At 48.4% G+C, this 22,177-nt stretch overlaps 1 protein-coding gene across 1 annotated transcript in view; it reads right to left on the bottom strand.

Annotated features, from left to right (window-relative positions):
• Window positions 1-22,177, bottom strand: part of SYT13 (synaptotagmin 13) — a 42,440-nt gene that overhangs the window by 4,544 nt on the left and 15,719 nt on the right. The window contains exons 2-5 of the mRNA XM_090262280.1: window positions 9,824-10,049; window positions 6,655-6,789; window positions 4,798-5,099; window positions 1,070-1,199 (exon numbers count right to left, since the gene is read on the bottom strand). Of these exons, the coding sequence (XP_090118406.1) occupies window positions 1,070-1,199; window positions 4,798-5,099; window positions 6,655-6,789; window positions 9,824-10,049 (793 nt within the window). The remainder of the gene's footprint in view (window positions 1-1,069; window positions 1,200-4,797; window positions 5,100-6,654; window positions 6,790-9,823; window positions 10,050-22,177) is intronic.

The raw sequence follows: 22,177 nt of genomic DNA, 5'->3' as shown, positions 1-22,177 counted from the left end.
TTGCTATAATAATCCCCACCCCAGGGGGTGAGTTTGTTATTTCAGCAGATGTGTGAGGGACAAAGTGTTGTGCTGTAGTTGCCCTGACGGGAGCTATTAAAAAAGAGCAGGAGGTGAAGAACTGTCTGGAGGGGAGGAGGAAAAAGCATTGGATTCTGACTTTTGGCTCAGGGATCTGTCAGCAGGGCTGGTGCTTCTGATCTCATTCACCACAACGTTTTCCTCAAAGATTCTGAACACTTAATTCTTTATTTGCATCCTGCTATAAATATCTATTTATTTATATCCTGCTATGAGCACTTGGCTACAGGTCCAGGTCCCATGTGGATAAACAGGGGGGCTTTCTGGCTCTGGAAAGAAAACTTGTTCGGTCCCCTGACTGGGGGCCTGGGCTGAGGTACCAGAAGGAGAAACCGAGGCTTCCAGAACGTTGAAGAGATGTTTATTTGGGTATATGGGGCATGGATGCCCTACGCTTCAGGCCGCCTCAGCCCAGGAGCCCACACGCCTTCTGCCAGCACCCACACTCTGCTGATGCGAGGGTAGCAGGCTGGCAAAGGCCGAGAAATGAGAAGAGACTGGGGTGGGTGTGGGGAGCGTAAGGATGGCTTAGCTGAGACAGAAGGGGAACCGGGGCTTGTCGATGCCTGTTCATAAGGTAAGCCCAACCAGGTCTGGGTGACAAGGTCAGGGCCAAGTTTCCTCTACAGCCCAGATACTCTCCTCCATGGCTATAAGCCAGACTCCTGGCTTCCTATGACTCAAAGGTAAGACTGGTTCTTCTCACGGTGGATCTCCAAGATTGGAAGTCCCTGGCAGGTATGAGCTCCTACCTGAGCCCTGATGAGTGGGATTGGCCAAGGAGTACATGGATATGAACTTAAAGAAGTGACTGTGCCCTTTAAAAATTAATTTGTGAGCTTGGGGTAGAGGACACTACCAGCTGAGGCTGACTCCACAAATGTACTCATGCCTCACGTCCCTGCTCACCCGTCCCCATTGTCTTCCCTCTGCACACATTCCCAGAGGCCAGAGGGGCCCTGGCTCCTTCCTCTCACACCTCACTCACCCTTCCCCAGGAGCTCCTTGGACTGGCTAGAGTGGAGGTTCTTGGCCTTAATCAGCACGACCAGGAGGCGGTTGGCAGCCGGGAGGTAGCTGACAGAGAGAAGGACTTCTCCAGTACCAGCAGAGGGCTCCTAAAACAGACAGAAGGATGTCAGAGACAGCTTCATTGAAAGTGGCTCCTGCCCCAGCCACTAAGTCTAAGGCCAAGGCTAGGGTCACACTGCCTGTGTCCAGCAGGCATCCTAGAAACCATTTACCCATCAACGCTGGATTCTCCTCCCTTTGCAGAAAGGAGGAGGGCACAAAAGAATTATATGTGGCATCTGTTTCAATACGAGTTGGTTTTGTTTGCCACAAAATGGGATTTTCCAAATACCTAGTATTCAAATCCAACATATAAAGCAGCTCAAAGAGATGCCACTCAGGATGTGGCAGGGACAGAAGGCCAGGACTCCCTCTTACCCTTCACTTGCCCCTGCCCCAAGTTCCTAGGACATCTTTGTAGAATGCTAGGGTTCTGGGGAACAGAGTTGGAGGACACAGTTGGAGAACCACTGCTTTGACCCATCAGGTTCCTGGGACAGTGGGGAATTGTGATCCATTACTCTGAAAAGATCATTTCTTCCAGTCCCTACAGTGCTGAGAGAGTCAATAATGCCATGTACTAATGCTCAGCAGGGCCTTGCTTAGTCAACAGAATGGCCAGCTATGTCAACACAAATCCAGGCATATGATGTTAGGTAATGCACCAGAGACCGCAGGCAGTGACTGCGCTCTGCAGGAGGTGTGGAACCCTCCGAGAAGCATCCACCATGTCTATCCCTATCTGCAGCTTTACAGCGTCCCCAAGGAAATTCCTACAAAGATTTGTTGGGGATTTCAACAGATCCATCGAGGGACAAAAATGACCAAAAGAGCCACCACGGAAGGTGGGTGTTTGTCATAGTCCAAAGGTAGTGTTAAGAGTATAGACTCTAGGACCAGACTATCTGGGCCTGAGTTCCAATCCTACCATCTGCTATTTATGCGACCTCAGGCAAGTTACTTAACTTTCCCAGGCCTCCATTTGAAGAAATGGGAATAATAACCTCAACCAATGGGGCTGTAGAAGTTAAATGACAATATTGAATGGCTTAGAACAGTGCTTGGCACACTAAGCACCATGGAACTGTTTGCTTTAGCTCCATTAGTTATTAAGGAAGGACAACCACTACTTCTTAAGATTAAGTGGGAACATAGTTTCTGGATGAATGGGGGCCAGTCTGGGCTTTGGGGGTGAGGCTAGATGGAGGAGCTCGGCAGCCCTCTGCCTTTCATCCAGGAAAATGTCTTCGACATGACACCAATGATTCAACTAGCCGCAAGTGACTAGTCATATGATGGAATGATTTGGGAGCTGCCAGGAACTTTGGCAATGACATGAATAATAGCAGCTAACATTAATTAAACACTTATTATATGCCGGGTGTAATTATATTATCTATCCCACTAGGCTGTAAACTCCACAGAGCCATCCCCAGCAGCCAGCACACAGTTAACACACAATAACTATTTATGAGAAAGAAGGGAGAGACATCCCATTTAATCTTGGCAACAACCCCAAGAGCAATGCTGATTTTATTCCCATTTGAAGCATAAGACCCTGATGCTCAGAAAGGGCATGTCACTGCTTGAGGCCATGAAGCCACATACAGCAAAACCGAGCCTTAAATGGAGGTATGGTCTGGGAGCAAAGTCCAAGTCCTAACTCCAGTGCTCTTTGGTGTCCTTGGAGTGTACTCCAAACTCATTTCACAGTGAGGAAACTGAGGTCCGGGGACTTGTCCAGGCACCCAGTGGGGTGGCAACAGAGCTGGATGGGCACCAGCGTCCTGATTCAAGGGCACTTATTGGAGGCCCAGATTTCAGCACTCCCCCCGCCCCAGGTGAAAGGAGCCTGGACCTTTGTGTAGAGTGCCAGGAGTCCTGGACAAGCCCAAAGGGTCTAACAGCATCTGCCCCTCAGCCCTGCTGCTTCAAGTGCCTGCTGACAAAAATACAGGTATGCCGTAGGAGGTACTAGGGGTTCAATTCCAGGTCAGCACAGTGAAGTGAGTATTGCAATAAAGTTAGTCATAATCTTTTGAAGGTGGAGGGTCTTGCTTTCAATTTGTAAAACATGCAATATCAGCAGAGTACAAGAAAACAAAGCTGAACGAAAAAAGCATGTCTATAACCTGCTTTCTTTCTCCATCCTCTGCCTGGTTTTTCCTGCCCTCCCTCTGAGTCTTTCTCTTAAGCTCTCAGTGAATCATACAAGCTGCCCTTGGAGTGGGTCGCCGTATGGTCCCTGGTGACGCACATGCCACTTTTGGCTGAGTGTCTTCCAGTGAGAACCAGGGCACCGTGGGCACCTTTGTTAACCCATTCCGGGCTGCAGAGACTGAAGGCTCCACCTACCTGTCCACATGGCCCACACCCTCCAGCGGGGGCCAGGGGCCCTCTCCTGCCGCATACACTGAGTGCCACCTCCTATCCCTGACTCCAGGCTGCCCTCTGAGACTGCTCACATTTGTGGGAAACAGGCCAGTGGTCCAAGTGGATGTGAGAGTATATTTATGCAACAGTGACAACTGTAACGTGTGTGACGATTATTAGAGTGAACGAGCCATAAAGGCGGGGCCTTGTCTTACCTACTGCTGTGTCTCTAGCTCCTGGCATGGTGGCTGGCACATGGTAGAAATCCAGCGAGGTATTTATGGAATGAATGAATGATTTTTACCCTTCTAGGGGGAAGGATAGATGCAACTTTGGTGCCTGAGACGTCTCCCTAGATAGGCTGAAGTTCCATCTTTTAGGGGTGTCACCAAAGACTCCAGAGCCCTGGGGGAGCCCCTCTACCTCTGGAGAAAGCTGGTTTACCAGATGAACTAACCAAAGTGTTCATTATTCTTCCCAGGGCCCCCAGCTATGATTCCACACAAATCCCAAACTACACGTTAATTAGAGAGTGTGCTTTGGAATAGCCTGGTTCCAGCTGAGAGTGGCTGTCAATGTCTATCAATTTTCCAAACCTTGGAAAAGGAGAAAAATCAAGCAAGAAAGAGATTGTAGCAAAATGGGGAGCAGGTGGGAGTGAAAGTGTACTCCCCGCCCCTACAGGGTCCATCAGGAGAGACGCCTGCTGTTGGCACCTCACACAGTCAGGCACTTACGTGGCATGGCGGCGAGGGCATGGCACAGGTTTCCAGAGAGGCCAGCCTGGCCTCAACACAGAGCTTCCCATGTCTCAGATGGGCGACCCTGCACTGGTGGCTGAACTACTCTAAGCCTCAGTCCCCTTGTCTGCAAATGCAGAGTCCCAGCACCACCTGGTGCTCATCTCTCCTGCAGTGCCTGGCACATAGTAGGTGCATAGGAATCAGAAATGAATTTAAATGAGGAAAATACTGCCAACACACTTTCAACATGATGGCAGGGGAGGTCCTTGCCTGGCAAGGCAAAAACAAAATTAGACCCCAGGCATCTCAAATCCCGGGCTATGGGTCTGCTCCAGCCCTCCACCCTGTTAAGACTCCAGCCTTTCTCACACACACACACACACACACACACACGCACACACTCGCACTCACACACACAGACACCTGAGCTGGGAGATTCTCTAAAGCTTGTTCCATGAGCACCGGCCCAGGCCTGTCACGCAATGCTCCACTACCAGGTTCTACCTTTCCTGGAGGGAGGTAGCCTTACCTTACTTGTAGTCTTCAGCTCCCCCCACTGGGCAGTCCCCAGAGGTACAGACACCCCATCCAGGCCAAGGCGAAGCTCCCCAGCCACACTGTGGCGGGAGAAGCGATCGCAGGTCCTCAGGGTCAGCGTGAGGGTTGCTGTGGGGAGCTCCTCCTCCGCCAGGGGGAGCGCCAGGCCTTCCTCCCAGGTGGTGTGCAGCTCCCGCTTCTTCAGGGCCGTCTGGGCCTCCACAGAGCCCATCCTGTTGGCCACACTGCCTTGGACATAGCAGTCACAGCCTCCGTCATGGTCACTGGTCACAGCTGCAGCCAGGGACAAAGCAACACCAACATGGAACTTCTTGAGACCCAAGGAGGGGAGGAGCACGGCCCTGCCTTGAGCTGCAGAAGCTGGCTTGAAGGTCATGACGGTGGGTGTGTGGGGAACCCCGGGGCTGCCCACCTTTGCTTTGTAGAATCGCCTTTCAGAAAGACAATGAGAGATGGTTCTCTTATCTGAGGGGGCCAGTGTCAGCACATACTGGTCATCCTCAGAGCACAAGGACAACACTTGGTGCTCCCCTGTGCCCTTCCCACCTCATGACTCTGAGATTTCTCCAAGGTGCCAGAGCCCAGAAACTGCTGATGACATTTATTTGTGTGGCTGGTGACACCACGATCTGTTTGTTCTGTACTTTAGATACTTACCATACAACCACGTGTGACATGACTCACTGGGCCTCAACCTCATCAATGTCATTTTATACTGCAAACCTGGGTGTTTTCAGTGCTGCACAATGTGAAACTTTGCACCAGTGGTGATTTGAGGACTCGTTCCTGAATGATAACATGAATCGCAGTAGCTGATGTTCCCAGGAAGGAAAGAACCAAGGCCATGAGCCCTGATAGAAAGAACTTTCCACAGAGCTTCAAGGGAATTGGGTGTAGTCCTGGCTCTGGTACCAGTTAGTTGGAGTGATCTTAGACACGTCGCCTGATATTGCTAGACCTCAGTTTCAATGGGACCATTGTCAAGGCCAGATATAATAAAGTATAGAAAAATGCTAAAAGAATATTTAAAAAAATTAAAAGAAAAGACACTACCTAAAAAAAATTTTTTTTAATTAAAAATGAAAGTCCAATTTATCCTGTCCACGGCTTCTAGCTTCCATGAGCCACAAAGGAGCCCCTTGTTAACCCTGATTCCTTTGCAAAATCTTAGCTTTGTTTGCTGATGGTAATGTGAGTTGTCAGGGTAGATAGACCAGGGACAACCTGACCCCTTCAGAAAGATTACCTGGTTCCAGGAATGCTGGCCACTCAGAACCTGTTCTGTGTGCAGAACAAAGCCCTGTACAATGTCAAAGGCACCTGTGGCAGAGATGGCTAGTTGTTCACCAAAACCTCATTTCCTCTTTTTGCTGGGCACCTGCTGGGCCACATTTCCCAGGCTCCTTTACAGCCAGTGGCCATGGGACTGAGTTCCAGTCCATGGGATATGAGCAAGAGTGATGCATACCATGTGCAAATACTTTTTAAGGAATGTTTGTGTCCTTCCCCGCCTCTCCCCTCTCCATCTGCTAGATACAGATGACAAGGAGGCCTGGGAGGATTATGAAGCTGCAGATGGAAGGAGCCTGGTCCCTGAATCACCATTGGGAGGAAAGATGTCTGCCTACCAGGAATCTCCACTTTGGACAGTTACATGAGAGAGAGAAAGACCCCCAATGTGTCTGAGAATCATGCGTCTCAGGGTCTGTTTGTTACAGAGTGTGACCTAGCACCAGTCCCCCCACTGCGGATGCTCCCATCACTCCTGCACAGCCCCTCCAGGGGAGACAGACACATGGAAGCCCCTGGAAGTCAACAGCGAGCATACCTTCCAAGCGAGTCACAAAGAGTTCCGCTTTCTGCTGGTCATACTCCAGGCAGTAGTGGAGTTTGGGGGCTTGGTTCCAGCTGGCAGCCTTCTCTGGGTTCCAGGTCTCCATGACACAGACATCCTCCACCACACCTGTCAAGAAGGTAAAGCCGTCACGGCCACCCACACTGAGGTCCTGCTTTCCAGATGACACCTTTCCCATCTCTGCCATCTATGCCACCAATTCAAACTCAAACTCAAACTCAAAGCTTCCTAGGCAGGTACAAAATCATGATAGAAATACCTGTGGTCCTGGGCCTTGCATTTCAAGAGGCCATCACAGCCCAATGGTCAAGACATGGGCTTTGGTGACAGACATGAATTGTTACAAAAGTTATGTGACCTTGAACAAGTTACTTGATTGCTTCAAATCTCAGTTCCCTTTTCTGTGCTATGGGAATGACAACAGCACTTTTTTCCTAGAGTTAATATGAGTATTAAATAAAATAAAGTAGGGAAAGTACTTAGCCCAAGGCCTGGCCTATGGGGAGCTTTCAATAAGAAAAACTGTCATAGCCTGTACGGTTCTGGTCACCGTTTCAGACAAACCATCCCCAATCCATCTCCAGCTCCATCTCTCCCACAGAGTCCAGTCTGCTCCCCAGGAGTTCATTGCCACATATAAATGTCAAAGAATGAGTCAGGAGATGCTGGGGGCAAGGTCAGGGATAGTGGATTTGATTTTTGGTGCATGTTCAATAAATACTTGCTGAATGAATGGACCTTACCTTTAATTCAGAAGTTCCTAAGAACAAATATTTCTAGTTCTGCCCATCCCTTGAACAGGAGCCAAACATCTGGAAGACTCTTATTATTCAAATATAATACAAGAATTAAAGAATCTAGCAACCATTACAGACTCCACGTTAAGCAAATTGAAATTTAAAAAATTTTGATTTTCGGAACTAATTGAGAGGGCAGAAATATAAAGGAGTATTTGATTTCCAAAATAGGTCATTACTGGGTTCCTGCATGTAGTAAAAAACATCCCTGGTGCATATAAACAAGGAACAGGTTGTCCAGGATCTGAGCAATGTGTAAAGTGAGATACACGTGCACAAAGGACCCAGGTGGCTTCCAAGGTCACCACAGGGACAACTGCAGCAAGGTCAGTGTCAGAGGGGCTCATTGGGCACCCCAAGCTCTCGGCCCTCAGACCACCTCAGCCTTCAAAATCAAAACCAAATCAAAACCAAACCAAGCCAGCACCACTTGGAGAAGCAGGAGTGGATTCAGCTTTAAGAATTGGGAATTTGAGCTGTACACCTGAAACCAATACAAAATAAAAGTGAAAAAACAAATTAGGACTTTGAGTCTACAAAGGAGCTGATGAGGACTGTAGCTTGTGGGAGCAGATCCTGGTGACCACCTCCTGACACAGGATCTGATGGATCTTGCATCCTCTACCCCTGTGCTTCCTTACTTCTGGTCAATGCCTGCTAAACCAATCAACTCTTGGTAGACTTCTGAGGAAAAAGAGCTTTGTTGCTGCATTATGGAATGCAGAGAGGAATGAGGAAACATGAACAGGAGAAGACAAACTAATGTGTTCTGAATTTTTCTAAGTTTCAGACTCTGATTTGCTCTCCTGTTCTCCCTGGTAAAGAGTGTCCCATTGTGGCTTCATCCGAGCCTTGAGAAACCTGAAGCTTCCAAGAAAGGGGAGCCCTTCATGATTGTGATTTTTTAAAATCCTCACCTGAGGACATTTTTTTGTTGCTTTCAGAGAGAGAGGAAGAGAGAGAAGAAGGGAGGGAGAGAAACATCGATGTGAGAGAGAAGCATTGATTGGTTGCCTCCCAAATGTGCCCATACCAGGGATCGAATCCACAATCAAATCCACAACCTAGGTATATGCCCTGACTGGGAATCGAACCTGCAACCCTTCAGTTATGAGACAATGCTCTAACCAACTGAGCCACACCGGCCAAGGCCATTATATTGATTATAATTAGCACCCCCAAGGGTCCTCAAGCAAATTTTTTCACAAGTTTTCAGTGGGTGTAGTTTATTTTTATTCTTTATAAGATTTTAGTTCTTTATTTTTAGAGAGGGGAAAGGAGGGAGAAAGAGAAGGAGAGAAACATTAACGTGTGGTTGCCTCTCATGCACCCCCAACTGGGGACCTGACCCACATTCCAGGCATGTGCTCTGACTGGGAATTGAGCCTGCAACCCTTTGGTTCTCAGGCCATTGCTCAATCTACTGAGCCACACCAGCCAGGGCAGTGGGTGTAGTTTAAATCTTTGTAAAATGTGGGCTGACAAACCTGAAGGCTAGAAGCCAACCAGGATTCATTCATGCCATAGGCACTGTGTGAATTTGTTCTTGCAGTAATGCCAGGCTAATCACCGTGGTTCTGAGCCAGGTTGGAGGGGCACTTACTCATTTATTGGCCAGCATGGGGTACAGTGGGACCCAGTCCAGGACATATGTTAGGAGTGGGGTCAGTGTCAAAGCTGGTTATGCTGCTTCTGTCTCCATCTCTGTCTCCAACCACATAAAACAAAATCCCAAATGACAGACTCCATTCTCCCAGCTGCAGTGTTCACCTCCTTATGAAGGACTGCATGCTCCTTCAAGTTAAGGACTGTCTCTGCGTTGCATATCTGCCCCAGTGCCCAGCATAGCACTGGCCACCTAAAGGAGTTGCATTCTTGGCATCATAGTGCCAGGCACTGAGCTAAGCACTTTGTATGCATTATTTTATATACACTTTACTGAGCAGATAATGGTATGAGCCCACTTTACAGATGAGGAAACTGAAGCCCAAAGAAATTAGCAACATGACCAAGGCCACACAACAAGTATATAAGAGGGGAGAGAATTGAACTCATGACTCTGAACCCACGGTTTTAACCACAACTCTATCCCCTCTCAATAGTTGGACATGTGACTTAAAAGAAACTCTCCATTTCCTAGGGAAAAGCTAGGGGCCTTGGGGAGATGCAATGTGGCAACATGGCAGCAGGAATAAAGGGCAGTAATCCTGAGGCCCTGTGCCCAACTGCTTGCCCAGTGTCAAATGTCACAGACTCGGGAGGCTGGCCATGCCCAGCGTCTACACAGACACTGACAAACCCCCTGAGGGTTGCTCATGGAAGATTGAGGGGCAGGAGACGCCTACCATTCTGAGGAAGGATAAACAGCTCCTCTGTGACCTGCCTCTTGAGGCGGCTGTCATTCGGGGCCTGGCGGCTGGCAGACACAGCAGGCTCCTCTATGCTCTTCAGCGTGTAGTCGGCATAGTTGATGACCTCCGGGGCTGTCACAGCTGGCCTGGGTCCGTAGATGTCTGGGAACTTGAGGAGGGCTCGGGGCTGGACGGGCTCCGTGGATTTTTTAACATTGAACTGAAAACAAATCACTCTGGTTAGTCTTTCAGAGGCCCTCCTGCCTGTTTTCCAAGCAAAGAAGGGAGGAGCAATGACCTGACCCTTCCTGGGGGTGGGGGGCAAAGGGGTGGCTGGGGTTCCCTTCTGCTCTGAGGAGTATGTGACCTGGGAAGGCAAAATGTCATCGCCAAACCCACTGGATTCCCCAACATCATGAGTCCTTCCATGGCCCACTGAGATGTCCCTGTTCATCCCATCATCCCTTCCTCCAGCCATCCTATGGCTGAGTCCCTCCACGTGATCTCTGGGCCTATCACAGGTGGTCCTTCCTTCTGCTGCTCTGTCTGTGCCACTTGCATCTTGTTTTCTCTACCCCTGGTCCTGTTTTCTTATTTCTTCTCCCCCTCCCCTTCTCCACCTAATGGCTCAGAAATGCCAGTGATCCCTGCACACTTAGCACAAACTCCTGAGACTTCCGGTCAAGGTGTAGGTGTAGGTAGATATGTTTGGCCTCCTTGTGCAACCATAGAAAGAATCACAACCATATCTCAAAACTAATAACACCCAGATCCATCAGAAAAGTGAGCTGTATAGAAGTCAAACAAGCAAGAATTTAAGGAAGCCACATTCATCCAGATGGGCAGGGGGCGGAGTTGTGGAGACAAGCAAAGAGACCGTGTGGTGCAAAGAGGCGGCGGTGGTGGCAGAGAAACAAATGGCCCCGCATTCACATATGGTGGATAAAACTCAGGAGGGATACACTGGGAGCGAGTGATTCCAGCCCCAGACCAGACTTCACAGCCCAGGGTTCCAGCACTAAGAAGATAAATGCCCATTACCTCTAGCTGTAAAAAAATAGTGGAGGTTGGGCAGAAGAAACTGCTGGATTTCTGCTTCTTAAAGGACCCACGTAGACTTAGAACATATGCAAACCCACCCACTCTGAGTTTCACCACCAGGGAAGCAGCTGGAAGGGCACCAGTTGCACACGGGAAGTGGGTGAAGTGACTGAAAACAGGGCAAGTGCTGGGCAAACCTCCAGACGCCAGGCGGCAGCATTATTCTCTCTCTGAGTCCTCCCCCCACCCACAGAGCCACAAAGCAGTGAAGAGGGTTGCCCCACCCTGGCAATTACCTAAGGCTCCACCCCACACAATTTACAGGTGCCTTTGCTGCACAGGCCACACTACTAAGACAGGGAGTAAAGGAAGCTCTACCTAATACACAGAAACAAACACAGGGAGGCTGCCAAATTGAGGAAGCAAAGAAACATGGCCCAAATGAAAGAACAGAACAAAACTCCAGAAAAAGAACTAAATGAAATGGAGATAGCCAACCTATCATATGTAGAGTTTAAAACACAGGTGATAAGGATGCTCAGAAAACTCACTGAATATGGCAACAACATAAAGGAAGAAATAAAGATTACACTAAATGAAATAAAGAAAAATCTACAGGGAACCATTAGTGGAGGAGAGGAAGCCAGGATTCAAATCAATGATAAGGAAGAATAAACATTCAACCAGAACAGAAAGAAGAAACAAGAATTCAAAACAATGAGGATAGGCTTAGGACCCTCTGGGATATTTCCAAACATGCCAACATCCTAATCACAGGGGTGCTAGAAGTAGAAAAGGAAGAGCAAGAAATTGAAAACTTATTTGATAAAGTAATGAAAGAAAACCCCGAATTTGGTGAAGGAAATAGACATAAAAGTCCAGGAAGCAAAGAGAGTCCCAAACAAGTTGGATCCAAGGAGGACCACACCAAGATACATCATAATTAAGATGCCAAAGGTTAAAGATAAAGAAAGAATCTTAAAAGCAGCAAGAGAAAAGCAGAGGGTCACCTACAAAGGAGTTCCCATAAAACTATCCACTAATTTCTCAAAAGAAACTTTGCAGAAAAGAAGGGACTGGCAAGCAGTATTCAATGTGATGAAAAGCAAGGACCTACAACCAAGATTACTCTATCCAGCAAAGCTATCATTTAGAATGGAAGGGCAGATGAAGTGCTTCCCAGACAAGGTAAGGCTAAAGGAGTTCATCATCACCAAGCCATTATTATATGAAATATTAAAGGGACTTATTTAAGAAAAAGAAGATCAAAACTATGAACGTTAAAAAGGCAACAAATTCACAACTATCAACAACTGAATATGAAACAAACTAAGCAAACAACCAGAACAGGAACAGAATCAGAGGTATGGGGATCATTTGGAGGGTTATCAGCTGGGAGGGGGAAGGGGGAGAAATGGGGAAATAGTTTAGGAATTAAGAAGCATAATTGGTAGGAACAAAATAGACAGGGGATGTTAAGAACAGCATAGAAAATGGAGAAGCTAAAGAACCTATATGCACGACCCATGGACTTGAACTAAGCGGGGGAGGATTGCTGGAGGGAAGGGGATACAGGCAGAGTGGTGGAAAGGGGAAAACTGGGACAACTGTTACAGCACAATCAATAAAATATACTTAAAAAATACCTTATAAAATAAAAAGAAAAGAACGAACTCCTTACAGTGACCTCTAAGCATTTGCCCACCTTTCTGACAGACCCCCCCCCCCCAACATCAGCCCCCCTTTGCTCCCTTCCAGCCACTGAGTTCCCTGCTTCCCAAACAGGCTAAACTCTTTCTGGGTCTGGCTTTCCCCAAACCACCCACCCTCACCTTCATGTGCTCTAAATTAAGTCCCTCCCCCAAGTCTGTCTGTCTCTATCACCACATCCTGCTCTTTGCTTTATAGCATTGATCTCATCTTATACTATTTTTGTCACAGGTTGGCCTGTTTGTGGACAGTCTCTCCCACTAGTGTATGAGCCATGAGCACAGTGACTATGCCTTGTCTTACTCCTGCTCCGTCTCTGGTGTTTGGCAGAGTCTGCCCACATGGAGCATGCAGTACATACCTGTGTGGGGCTGGGGCTACCATGTTCAGTTGTGTGGTCTGTGCGCTGCACAAAGGGGCCTAGATGAGGGGCAAATAAGAGCTGATTTTCAGTCTGTACACCCCTTGCCCAGCTGTGCCCCCCTGGGGAAGGGCTTAGTCCACCTGGAAGAACGGGCACCTTTCTCTTTACACTAAGGTCCGCTTGCTTGTCAAGACTTGTGTATGTGGGGCTGCCTAACGCAGGGATGGAATCTTTGCCTCCGTTAGGGACTGAACTCTCTCCTACTTGAGGGATTCAAAGTTATGCAGCAGGTAGCAACACCAGGGGCCAAGCCAGGAAATCAAAGACTGATGACCAGATCTAGAGCTTGAAACGCTGTCAGCCTGGGTGGGCAGCCCCCAAAATGGCCCTCAAATTGAGGTAGGTGCAGACCCATGGTAGAGTCCCCCAAGAAGCATCCCGCCCTCCATGCTGGTCCTCCATCCCCTTCCCTCTCTGTGGCTGCTGGAGGGGCTGGCCAGGAGTCAAGGCTGCTCGGCCCAGTGGCAGGAGTGACCCAGCGGCTGGAGAGTGTGGGGTTGGGGTGAATGCAGCCCTGGGGATGAGGGGATGGCCGCTTAAATTTACAACATACATTTACAGTGTTTGCACCCTCTGCAAGGATAAAGCCCGGACATGCTGCCCCGGTTGGCGCTCTGTCTCTAGGCCTTCCTAAGGGAGGCTGGGCTTTGGTGACAGGGGCAGTCCTTCCTAATCATCCTCATCAACTGGACAGTAATGAGGCACAGAAGGGCCCCAAGTGGGGAGAGGCAGGAGCCAGCCTCTCCTGCTGGTCACCATGCAGTTGCTGCCCCTGCATTACTTCTGTATTCTTCAGAACTCCCGCAGGGGCTCAGAGGGGAGAAAACGCTTCATCCTTCTCTCAGAAATGCTGCCCAGAAGACTGAGATGCACCCAAGTAGGGCCACGTCCATCCTGATCTGTGCCTGGTGCATGGGGGCACAAAAAACATTTCCGCCTTAAATGGAATGAGGCTGTGAGGGATCAGGCAGAGGCGGTGCAGGCAGGATTAAGCCTGCATCAGCCCAGCTCCAAAGCCAGTGGCTCCCAACCTTTCTCCTTTCAAGCCTTTGCCAGGCACAGCACCCACCCACCAGAATCATTTGTCATTACACGTAGTAACTAGTTGCCCCGGGAGGGACCGCATGGTTTACAAAATCCCTTTGCACTTCCACCCCATTGAGAGTGTCACTAGGCATCAGTGAAGCCTGGTTCTAGGACTGACCCGACCACCAGAGCTGAGTACCTTTCAGCAGGTCATTTCACCTCTCTGAGTTGTCACCTAGAGTGACAGGTGACTTCAAGGCTTGTTCCACTCCCACATTCAAAGGAGCTCCTTTAAGGTGGAAAGAGTTGGGAGACACAGTTCTTTATTTGCAGGTACAGGTGAGTTGAAGAGACAATCACAAGAGAGTAAGTGACAGGTGTATTTGGCAGTTCAGGACCACAGTGCAGAAGCGGGCAATAGGCAGTCTGTGTGAACGACCAATGAGGGGGCAGACAATACATTCAGGGGGCCACACAGAGGAGTCTGGGAGGCAAGGGGGGCTTCATGGAGAAGCCAGAGCCTGAGCTAGACCTTGAAGTGGGAGGGGGGGGGGCTAGAGAGAAGGGTGGGGAGGAAGTCTGTGCTCCTGACATGCGGAGCCAAGAGCCCCGGAGGGAGACGCCCAGAACAATGACTGATGGTCTCATGTCTTTCTATCCTCTGTCCGCCTCCAATAGCTCAGCCAAGCCTGAGTTACCTTTATTATACTAATTCACAATGAGGAAAGGGAGGCTCAAGGAAGTTCAAGGTCACACAGCTGTCAGGTGGCAGATAATTGAGCCTCCAGGTATTGTGACTTTAAATTTATGTGGTTTCCACTGTCCTGCAGCTGCTTCTCAAAAAAAAAAAAAAAAAAAAAAAAAGAGTCCCATTCATCTTGGATGCTGGATTTTAAGTAGCACCGCACCATCTTGGGGCTCAGGCCCCGCTGCTCCCTCCTGTTCGTCAACACAAAAGCGCCCAGCTTTTCACAGGCTGCTGGACCACACAGTCCCTTCTGAGCCATCCTGTTCTGTCCCTTCTGGTGGCCAGAACTAAGGCTGTTTGACTGTTCGGGGGATCATTTTGGGGCTTATGCTTGGTTTTATCCCAATTCAATCATTTCAGGAAAGGGCTATGTTGATTAATTCCCAGTTTGATCAAATTTGGCCAATTTTGCATTTTTAATGGGGAAATAATTCTCAGGCTCAGTTCTAAGAGAGGTTCGCTCTGTGTTGCCAAAAGTCTCCACAAAGCCTGGATCCACGTGCCTCTGTACTTGGTGGGTCTCACTTTGTGTGCCCCACATAACCTCCAGAGCCAGAGCAGGAGGTTGGGCTTTTCTTGGGTGTCCGCCAATACCCACCCCTTCTCCCCTCTCATTCCCTCTAGGTTTTCTGGGTTCCACTCCAGTCCCAGCTCCTGGGCAAGTGGGGGGACGGTTCTATTTGGTTTGATTCTATCAGTTATTGGCACTCTCCTGGGGACTAGTTCTGGTCCAGGGGTTAGCACCCGTCCTGGGCAAGCCAACCCAGACAGAACGAAAGGACTTACATTCCACAGCAGTGGAAGAGATTTTCTCCCCTGCCGGATGGGAAGCATGTGGCACTGTCTGGTGACTGCAGAGTGAGTCAGTCTTACTTAGGACAGAGCTGAAGGTGTAGCAGCAGGGTGGAGAGAGAAGGAAGCTGTATCTCTGACGACAGTGTCATTATGCCATTGACTCAGCCAAACCCGAAATCTGTCCTACATCTACTCTACAAGTTACAGGAGCAATATTCTTCTTATTGTTCAAGCTGGTTTGAATGGGGGTTTTAGGGACTTGCAGCCAAGAGCACCCTAAACTGATACACTACATTTTTAACAAGCATCACAAGAGATCATGAACTTGATGTAGAGAAATTCTGCCTAGGGTCCGACAGATACCACCTCCCTCTCCCAACCCTGAGCCTCTCTGCCTCCAGCCAAAGGCATCCTTATTTGCTTTATCCTTGCCCTGCCTTGGTAAGATCCTGTGTGGCAATGACAGCCTTTGGCGGAGGGTGGCTGATAGCCCTTGACCGGGCTGCCAGCAGTTTGATGACCATTATGTGAGCCTTTTCAAGTGGTAAGAGCAGCGGCTGATCACGGATCTCATTCTCTTGTACAATTTTATTTATTGCATTTCAGAACCCTGGTGCAGCGGTGGCAGGATCTGGAAGTGGGGATTCTCTCTCTAAATGCCCCACCAGCCCAGGGAAGAGGGCCCAGAAACATAAATGCAGGCCGGATCAGGGAATGTTTCCAGGCATTCAACAATTAGACTCGGCATTGCAGGTGCAGAGACAGGAGAAACACTCTCGGATGGTGTGGCAGACCCTCCCATGTGTCTCCCTGGACTCGCCGTCTCACGTGCCTTCGGGGCCTTGGACCACCTCCTCCTCCCCACCATGGCCAGCTCCGCATTGGTCTCCAACCAGCTTCAGGAGGACACAGCCTCATTGTCACACCCATGTCCCTGTTCTGGGGCTTCTCAGTGGCTGCTGAGGTATGAGACATGCAGGGACACTCTGTTTACCCCAGGGCCACCCACATATCTTAAAAGTTAAAACTCTATGGCAGGGGGTGGGGGTGGGGGGAGGGAGACTTGACGACTTCAAGCTGGAAGTACAAGCTGAACTCTTTTCCCTTCCTCCCCACTATGCCTTCCAAGAGTGTGTTCAGTGGACTTTTGGAAGAGGACTTTTGGAAGATCCAGCAGTCGCCCTTGACACTAACTGGTGGCCAGCTCAGCAACTTGGCCCGAGGCTGTGTGTGTGTCCTCTCCCCTCCCCTCCCTCCTGCATCCCTGGGTAGCTCTTCTTGGTGCAGAGCAGCACACAGGCCTTGAGTAGGCTCAGCTTTCCTGTAATCCAGGCTAAGGCAAATGGCATTGGAGTGGGGGTGGGGGTGGGCAGAATTTCATTGAATGAACAAATATTTATTGAGCCCTGCTACAGGCGAGGTCCAATACTGAATGTTAGGAACACAGAAGTGACAAGACAGATGCTGTCTTTTCCTACGAGGCTTCTGTTGGGGAAGAAAGAAATTAATTATGTAATTAATGATCTCTAAGCAAATACTTAACCTTACCAGAGATGTCAGGCGAGCCCTTTGGTGACATGATTAATTTTTTCACCTAACGATCATTTATTGATTTGGCTTTTTACACCAGGGCCTCTATCTTCAAGAATCACAGTACCCAGGAAGTTACAGGAAGGGAAGGCAGACTCGGCTATAAAAGGAGACAGATGGCTCTGCCCCTTATACTTGAACTTTAAAGAAGGAGAGGGGAGAGATGGACAAAAAAAAGTGTTGATATGATGCCAAACACGGGTCACTGTGGTTGGAGTCTTGCAGCTAAGCATGGTGAAGCCCCTCAGAGGGGAGGTGGACCAGGGAAGAGATATACCTGCCCCCTCTGTCACTCTGGACTCTACTACTGATAAAGATACATACTGACATGGGTACAAGAGTTTGAAATATAGCCTGATGAGCAGTGTTCAAGCTCTAAAACAATATAGCTTGGTTGGAGTCTGATTACTTGCTACCTAATCCTGGGTCTGATTAATTAGTCTCTCTGTGCCCCCAGTGTCTTCATCTATAAAATGGGGATGCTTACTCCAAAGAACGGGAAGCCTTCTGTAGCAGTTGGGACTCTGTCTTGAAATTTCCAGTTCTGCCTTAAAATGATGTGACTGTTTGTATTTGACTCCATACGATTGTTTTAGTATCAAAAGTTTCCCTTGCTTATTTTGGGACTTGGGATATTTCACAGGACACTGGCTGGCTCCACGGTCCCTCTGCTCATCCTCACCACCCCCAACTCTCCCCTAGTGGAGAAGCAGGACTCTCTCTCCATGTGTTGGTCAATATGCAGTAGGTCAAGCTACAAGTTAATGGAGAGAAACAGTCACTTTGCCTCCAGAGCATGATCAGCTCCTAGAAGCTGAGTCTGAGTGGAAACAGCCCTCTGTACAAGTTTTCCTTCCAACAACATAGATAACTCTTATAGAGAAAATTTGGGGTGCAGCCATAGAAACTCTTAACCAACCCAAAGACTTGATTCCCTCTGCCCTTTCCCTCTGCAGAACATCCTCACACATACCCCACAACTGCTTGAATCCTCACAGCCAGCAGATCACTTGTTAACAGCCTTGTGTTAGTCAGGGAAGGCTAATGCTATGTAACAAACAATCCCCAAATCTCAGTGCCTGGACACAATAAAAGTTGATTCCTCACAGTCCAAAAAGAGTCTGCTGGCTTTTCTCTAAACTTGGAGTGCCGGCCTCTTCTTCCTTGTGGTTCTGCCCACCTGTGCCCTGCACTGTTCAGATGTAAACTCATTGAATCCTCATAATAACTCTATCAGGAAGTGCTACTGGGATCAATTCTATTGTTCAGAGGAGGACCCATGGCCGGCTTGTGAGGAGTAGAGGCTTAATTCAAACCTAGGATGACTCACTCCGAGCCCTGCGTTGACCCACTCTGTTGTGCCCCCAGCGCCTTTACCTGCCTCATAACACTACTAGGCATACTTTACCACTCACCCACATATTTGTGCCACCTGCACTGATGCCTGGGCTGCTGCCTGGCCCACCACCCCTTACTTTGCCCCTGCGAGCCCTTCAGATGGGGGAATAGACTTGGAGGCATTGGTTCCCACATTTGATGTTATACATTTCACCTGGGGAAATGTAAAATTCAGATTCCCAGGGCAACCCACCAAGGGGTTTGACTCAGAGGTCTTTGGTCGAGCGCAAGGAATCTGCTTGTCTAAGAAGCTCCCCAGGGTGGCCATGAGGTGGGCACTCTCTGAGGCTAATGTGGGAATGCCTGTCCCCAGAAATCCAGGTCGGGTACATACAGACATATCCTCTTGCATGGTGAGCTGCTCACATGCACAACCTCCCCATCCTTCATTCAAAGTCCTCTCGGCCCCCCACAAACATCTGTCTGGTAGATCTCCCGCTCCTGGGGAGCTGCTGGGACAACGATCTCTACTTCTTGGCTGTTTATCTGCCAACCCACAGGGTCACGTTCCAGGGGGAGAGCATATTTCAAGCTGCAAAGTTGAAATTCACTTTGAAGAAGCAGCTTATCTTCTGGTCCAGGTGCCACAATGTTTCCATGGCAACCTAGCCACCGCACCATCTTTTGTTATCCCTTCCAACACCTCCTCTTCTGGTTATTACAAATCTGTCTCACAATCCCTCCTCAAATCCCCTTCCCTGGAGACTCACCTCCTGCCAGTCTCTTTCCCTTCTGTGACTATTTTAAAGTCTAAAAGGCCTAGTTTCTGGTTGACCCACCACATTCCTACCCCCGAGCTGGTGCTTGTCGGTGGGTTAGCCCTGTTGTCAGTTGGGTAAATGCACCTCCCCCAACCAGGCAGGAATGAGACACAGCTGGGAATAACAGCCTGGCCCAGTGCAAACCCTTTCTCTGTTGCTAGTCATTCACCCAACCTTTTGTTCAACACTTATTAAATCTCTAAGATGCTGGTCACCCACAGAGACAACACTGTCCAATCAGTTTCCTCATAGACTGAGTATGGCCCGAGGAGCAGGAAGCAAAAAAAAAAAAAAAAAAAAAAAACCCAGTAGATTCAAAAAGGTAATTTCAGATAGAAGTACTATCAAGACAGAGACAGATGGGAATGAGGGGTGTGGAAGGAACAGTTGTATTCATGAAAAATTTTAGGGCCAGGAAAGGCTTGTTAACCTAAAATTTGCATGAAAAATCCTATCTAGCATTAATCATGTGTCAGATACAGATGTAATTCTGTCACCCAGAGGGCTCCATTGAAACCACACAACCTCCTGAGGGAGGGGCTGCTGTTACCTCACTTTATAGAAGAGAACGCTGGGTCCAGAGGACTTAAGTCTGAAGTCACACAGCTAACTGGACACAGAGCTGGGATTTGAACCCAGGCATGTGCCTATGGAGCCTACAGGCTTTCCAGGCTGTCCATGCACTTCCCTGCCTGAGTGAGACCAAGAAACCAAAAATTTGATGATCTGTGATCTTTCTAAGGTCTTGGGTAGATTTAAGGAAATGCCTGCAGGGACTGGGAGAAGATATCCCACCTCCACCCTCCTCCCCCAGCTGTCCATTCATCCGCCCCCTTAGCCATCATTCGACATTGAGAACCTGTCATTCGCTGGAGGCCCGAAAGCCACTGGTCGCTGACCTCACGCACTATACGAGTGGCGAGGCGTGGGCAGAGGGGGGATTAGTATAATAACTGCTACGACGGAGACCAGCCAAATACAAGACAGAGAACACAGGGATACATTGAACTTTCCTTCGGGAGGGTGCAGGGTGAGGTGCATGTTGGGGGAGGAGATTTGAAGGAAAATCAGAAGCTCTGACTTTTGGTAGGATATGCCCTATCTAAATAAATAAATAAAACCTAATTGTTTTCTTTACAAGGAGGAAATGAAGGCTCAGAACGTTTGAAACTAGTCCAAGATCTCACAGCTAACGTATGACAGCTGTGGGCTCGGAACTCAAGTTCACCCCAAAGCCAGTGCTGTTAAACACACACTACATCACTTGGTTCCCTGGGGGGCTATGTCTCCGGATACCAACAATAAACAGGTAAAAATGAAAATGTCCAAATCACTGTTTTTGATTTGCTGGCAGGATCCACACATCATTAAATCGATGACCCCATTCTTACCCCATCCAGTTGCCTGGGTTTTTTTAATGAACAGCCCGGGTGTTTGGGCATCAGCCTTGTTACTGCCCTCCGTTCTGATTCTGGGCTTCACATTCTTTGTGCAGAAAATATGTTCCATTTGTGACACGAGCCAAGATGTCAACATTATGTTGTAACCTCATTAACGCTCGTCATGAGCATTGTTTCAAAATTGGAATTCTTTAAAAGGTCACAGACAACCCCATTGATCATTAATCTGGGGCTCAAACACAGCCTCCCGTGCCATCTACCGCATCCTTATTCTCCCACCTCCAGCCTCCTTGGCAAGGCTGTTGGCAATAGATTTGACTCAGAGCGAAGCCTCTCTGGCAGACTTAACTTCCAAACTTCCCACTTGCTCCCCTGACCTCACTGTATTGGTTTACTAGGGCCTTAAACATCTTTCTGTGAAACTGATCCATATATCCGAGGGAAATCTCAGCCCTGCGTCCTTCATAACTCTGTCGGGTGGGAACACACGTGTTTAATATTGATCTGTCTTAACCAACAGTGTCCATTTGAATACTTTAAACATTTTTTCTCAGTTTCTCATTTGTGGGGGCTATATGTTTGTAATGTAGAAAAGTCATTTTGGTACTAAAGGCTGAAATATCTGGTTGTATGTCAGCTTCCTTGACACTGAATTCAGGAGCTCCTTCCAGAGCAGCCATAGGATCTTTTGACTCTGATGTTTGGCTAATTGATTAAACCATTGACAAAGGCAACACCTACTTATGTGCAGACACTTGGAAAGCATATTGATCTCTAAGCTGGCAGTTTAGAAAAACAGCCATGTTGTAAAGTGTGACTTAAAAATAGGACAATGACTATGTTATTAGATTCTTCTTATATTTTGGTTTTAAACCAAAATCCTCCAATTAAGTAACCCTCAGAAATCAGCACACGCTTGTTGCTAACTCTGTATTCACCCAGCCTACAGACCATCATGGAAGGCATATAACTAAGGCCCTGCCCTCAGGGAGTTTACCATCCAGTGACAGACACCATCCCATAAACCGGAAATATGAAGTGCTTATGCTACAACTTTCCTACCCTGTGTCCATGGCAGACATGACTGATCAATTAATGCATTCTTTCCTGCTGTGCTCAGATAGAGCCTGTTCAACTTAGGGCTCCAGGAAGCCACTACCAATTAATAAGAATTAATAAGCAAGATAAAAGTTATATCCTTTTCCTGATGCATACTTATAAAAAAACAAATAAGGATAGAAGGTAGCCTTGAAAGGGCAAATGTCTGGACTGTGTGCTACAGAAGACTTAGAAGGGGCGCTTCATTGTCAATGAGATCAGAGAAGGCTTCCTGGAGGAGCGGGTTCAGCCCAACATTCAAAAATAACTATGGATAGGAGAGGAGGAGGTACCTCAAATGGAGAGAATGACAGCAGCATGGGTATAGGGTGCACACTCAGGACATCATGTGTCTGG

Source organism: Furipterus horrens, unplaced genomic scaffold (assembly GCF_987537825.1).
Source record: "Furipterus horrens unplaced genomic scaffold, mFurHor1.1.pri manual_scaffold_2, whole genome shotgun sequence".
Taxonomy (NCBI): domain Eukaryota; kingdom Metazoa; phylum Chordata; class Mammalia; order Chiroptera; family Furipteridae; genus Furipterus; species Furipterus horrens.
This window is presented reverse-complemented; position numbering and strand designations above follow the sequence as displayed.